At 47.3% G+C, this 4,251-nt stretch overlaps 1 protein-coding gene across 1 annotated transcript; it reads left to right on the top strand.

Annotated features, from left to right (window-relative positions):
- Positions 1 to 669: 669 nt before the first annotated feature.
- On the top strand, positions 670 to 2,621 carry LOC606333 (60S ribosomal protein L6). Its single transcript, XM_044563671.1, has 4 exons — positions 670 to 1,035; positions 1,136 to 1,242; positions 1,958 to 2,139; positions 2,227 to 2,621. The coding sequence occupies exons 1-4, from the start codon at positions 821 to 823 to the stop codon at positions 2,380 to 2,382; spliced, it is 660 nt and encodes a 219-aa protein (XP_044419606.1). The 5' UTR covers positions 670 to 820; the 3' UTR covers positions 2,383 to 2,621.
- The last annotated feature ends 1,630 nt before the right edge of the window (positions 2,622 to 4,251 follow it).

Here is a 4,251-nt window from a genome sequence, read left to right as displayed (position 1 = left end):
CATCAACTAACTCCCGAAGCTTCTGTGTCAGAGACCCTACATTCCAGCTACCTAAGCGAACCCTCCTAGGCTCGGCTAGCTTCCTTACCCTTCGCACTCGTCGAGTCAAATGCGAAGACCCTTGCTCATTTTCCACTACATCCAGGCGCCAATGTAGCACGCCACTAAGGATGCGACGACACAATCCTCGCTCACTTGCCACGGTATCCATATCAAGACACGACGCGCCACCAAGGGGGTGACGCCCTGACCCTTGCCCATTTGACACCACACCCGGGTTCCGACGTGGCGCGTCGCTGAGAGGGTTATGCCCCAACGAATTTTTTTTGGGTTTCATCTCCATAAGAGTGGCTGAGTTTTTACGTTGGCTCGCCAAGCCTATGAGAACCCTCATCCTTTACCCCGGCTTAGGACCGGCTATGTTGAGACAACGTAGGCAGAGTTTTGAGCAAGACAAAAACAGAAAAAACATATGATCATGTAGTGATAATGTAGATTTTGAAAACTTGTGGATAACTTTTTGAAGGGAGACGTGCGTTGCACGTGCATACTAACTAGTACTATAAAATAAAACCTAATTGAAAAAAAAAACTAAACGGTACGCATAACAGCACGCCGACAAGTTAAAAGAACTGGGCTTAAGAAGCCCTTCGCACGGGCTGTATCGGCCTGCGCAATTAGCCCACACTACATGAAGATATCTAGCGTTCCACCACCGCACACGTATAAATGAGCGACCAAAACCCTAGTCCATTCTTCCCCACCGCCGCCTTGCCCCCTCTCGCCGGATTGCCGCTCCGCGTCCACCGAAGAATCACCAATGGCTCCGACGTCGAAGATGGCGCTCGGCATAAAGCGGGCGTCGAGATCGCACACCTACCACCGCCGCGGGCTTTGGGCCATCAAGGCCAAGCACGGCGGCGCCTTGCCCAAGGCCGAGAAGCCGGCCGCCGTCGCCGAGCCCAAGTTCTATCCCGCTGATGATGTCAAGCCACGCACCGTGAGCACACGCAAGCCCCATCCCACCAAGCTCAGGTCCGTCCCTCCCCGGTTCCCCGGCAACTCCGCGCGCTTGGCTTCTTCCTCTCCCGATCCCGTGCGGAGTTTTACAGCGAGATCGATTCGGTTGTTGCAGATCGACCATCACACCGGGCACGGTGCTGATCCTGCTCGCGGGGAGGTACATGGGAAAGCGCGTGGTGTTCCTCAAGCAGCTCCAGTCCGGCCTTCTCCTCATCACTGGTAGACCTCGTTGCTTCGTGTGCTAGGTTAACGTGACGGGTCGGAGGGCGTCGTTTTTTTTATGTGACATTTTGGTAGATCTGTTGCTTTACCCATGGAGAGCTGCTGATTGCGAACACATTTTTAGGTTGTAGCTATTTGAGAAGGGTTGTTGCATTGTTGAATCCTTGGATGTTTTTTCTGGCTTGTTTAGTGGTGTACCTCTAGCACCTTGGTTAAGTTTTTGTATGAATGTGAGATTGAATAGTAGCTCAACGGGTTATTGTGTTAACCATTCATAAGTCTTCAGTGTGTTTAGTAATGTGATTTTGAGATTGCACTAAGAACATTGCTTGCGTTACATGATTTAGTGTTTTGTAAATGCCCTCGAAGTTCGGTACTTGTGGACTAGGTATTTATTTTAGTTAGCACTTGTCCCTGTCTCATTGGTATCCCGGGATTCAAAGTTACGTAAATTCCCTCTGCTGTTGTCCCGCTCCTATTTTTTTGTTGGCAGTCCCATTTCCATTTCTCATGTGAGATGACTTATTTTGGAACTTAGATTCATGATTCGGATGACTTGTTTTGGATCTTAGATTCATGATTCAGAGTGGGAGTTGTTTGCTGATAACCGGTCTACTTTTTTTACGTTAATCTTTATTCTCAAGCACTGGACTTTCCCCCAGATGAGTCATAATTTGTAATGTCTATAATCTTAAATTTTGCTATTCTTTAGGACCTTTCAAGATCAATGGCGTGCCAATCCGCAGAGTGAACCAGGCTTACGTCATTGCCACATCCACAAAGGTCGACATCTCTAAGGTTAATGTGCAGAAGTTTGATGACAAGTACTTCGCTAGGGAGAAGAAGACTAGGGCAAAGAAGACTGAGGGCGAGCTATTTGAGTCGGATAAGGAGGTACATTCATGCATCATTATCCTTTTAGATGCCCTTTACCCGTCTTGTTCCAATACCTTATTTTATATCTTCTCTGTTACCCTGCAGGCAACCAAGAATTTGCCAGACTTCAAGAAGGATGACCAGAAGGTCATTGACGCTGAGTTGATCAAGGCTATCGATGCTGTCCCAGACCTTAAAAATTATCTTGGTGCCCGGTTCTCCCTCAGGGATGGCGACAAGCCGCATGAGATGACCTTCTAAGTTACCTGGTACAAGTTTCAAGATCTGTGGAAGTCTTTTTTGTCTAGTGTGTGTTCTGGTTCTGTACTTCTGATTTCTTTTGCCTGGTTGGTGAATATTTGATTTCCACTGAAGTCTGCCTGTCAAATATTTTGAGAAGATAACTAGGAAGTACCATCCCCTTTGTTGGCTTGTTGTGACATTTTCTTGATCCATCGTCGTATTATTCAGGCTGCAATTCGAGTCAATGTTTTATCTTCTGATCATTGTGCATGACGCCATGCTTTGGCACAGGTGTTGTGGTATGAATTTGCAAGTAGGTCAACAGTATATGGTGATCCTTATTTGCAGAGCTTGGACAGTGGTGTGATTTCGTTGGGGCATGTCAGTAGTCTGCAACAATCCGTTCCCCTAAAAGTGCTCCAGCAGATCTTGTAAACGTGAGTATGGTTTAGGGAAAGTTGGGTCAAAAAAGAGCAACAGATCTTGTAATCTTCTTTGAACGACACTTATTCTGGCAGAGTGCGTACAATCTGATACTCCCTCTGATGTGAAATATGTTTTGTGGTTTAAATTCAATCTTCTTTGAACTAAAACCGCAACACTTATGTTGGCACTTATGGAAGCATTGTAACGGATTGGTATTTGGACCGACGAGGGTAAGCTTGACAGTGCCCATCTTAACTAGTCAGGTCTTTGATGAGCTTAGGTCCTGGGTTAGAGCGGGAGCACAAGGAGTTAGCATCTTTTGTGAGTAGTGGTCGTGTAGTAGGAGTGGAGGTAGCTGGGCCGGCTGGTGCTTGTGTGTGCTGCTAGAGCCTTGATGTAATCATACTCTTGTACATATTTCTGCCTCCTATAAAGCCAAGGAACGCGATTGCGTACTCTCAATTTTTTATTTTTTGGATCAGAGGTAGTTTTTTTTAAGGAGCCCATATGCCATCTAGGCGCAAGTAATTTCCCTCTCCAGCATGAAGTTTAACATGTCCCTGCTCATATCCCACGGGCAAGTGGCCGGCTTCCATCGTCAGTCCGCTGCACCGACGAGGAAGCAGCGAGCGTCAAAATGGCGAAGAGGGGTGGGGGAGGTGCGGCCAAGGCTGCTCCTCCACGTCGTCGTCAGCGAGCTTCACTCCGACCCTGCATGCGTCCTTTATGCAGATGCCGCCGACTATCTCTGCCAACCCTGTGGTCGATGATGACTTCAGCATGTACACCGCCAATGAGGTGTATCAAGAAAGGGAAAGGTAAAAATAATTGGTTAGTTTTGATAGTATACAACAACAACAAAGCCTTTAGTCCCAAACAAATTGGGGTAGGCTAGAGGTGAAACCCATAATATCTTGCAACCAACTCATGGCTTTGACACATGAATAGCAAGCTTTCACGCACCCCTGTCCGCAGCTAGCTTTTTGGTGATACTCCAATCCTTCAGGTCTTTCTTAACGGACTCCTCTGTGACGCCCCCATTCAATCATACACTAATCATACATGCAAACGTATACGATCAAGATCAGGGACTCACGAGAAGATATCATGATGTAGGGTGGAACCCTAGATGGCCGATCTTTCACGAAAGGAGCTGATCCCTACTCGTGATGAATACGAGGGGAAACACGAGGGGAACACGAGAGAAATCACTCAATCAACAAGAATAGATCACACATGCGCTAGATCGATGAACACAAAGGTGAGATACAAGATCCAAAGTCAACAACGGACGATACAAACAGTAACGGGTTCTTTTCCGTGAGGAGGTCTTGATGGGGGCCACCCAAGAGGGGGTCTTGAATCCAAGGTGATCTTCTCCGTAGAGGGGCCGCGGTCTCTCTCGTGGAGTAGATCTGTAATGGATGAGCAAAGCTCTATCTCTAAATGAGCTAATCCTTT

This window comes from Triticum aestivum, chromosome 6D (assembly GCF_018294505.1).
Source record: "Triticum aestivum cultivar Chinese Spring chromosome 6D, IWGSC CS RefSeq v2.1, whole genome shotgun sequence".
Classification (NCBI taxonomy): domain Eukaryota; kingdom Viridiplantae; phylum Streptophyta; class Magnoliopsida; order Poales; family Poaceae; genus Triticum; species Triticum aestivum.
The sequence above is the reverse complement of the archived record's forward strand: the minus strand, read 5'-3'. Positions and strand labels throughout refer to the sequence as shown.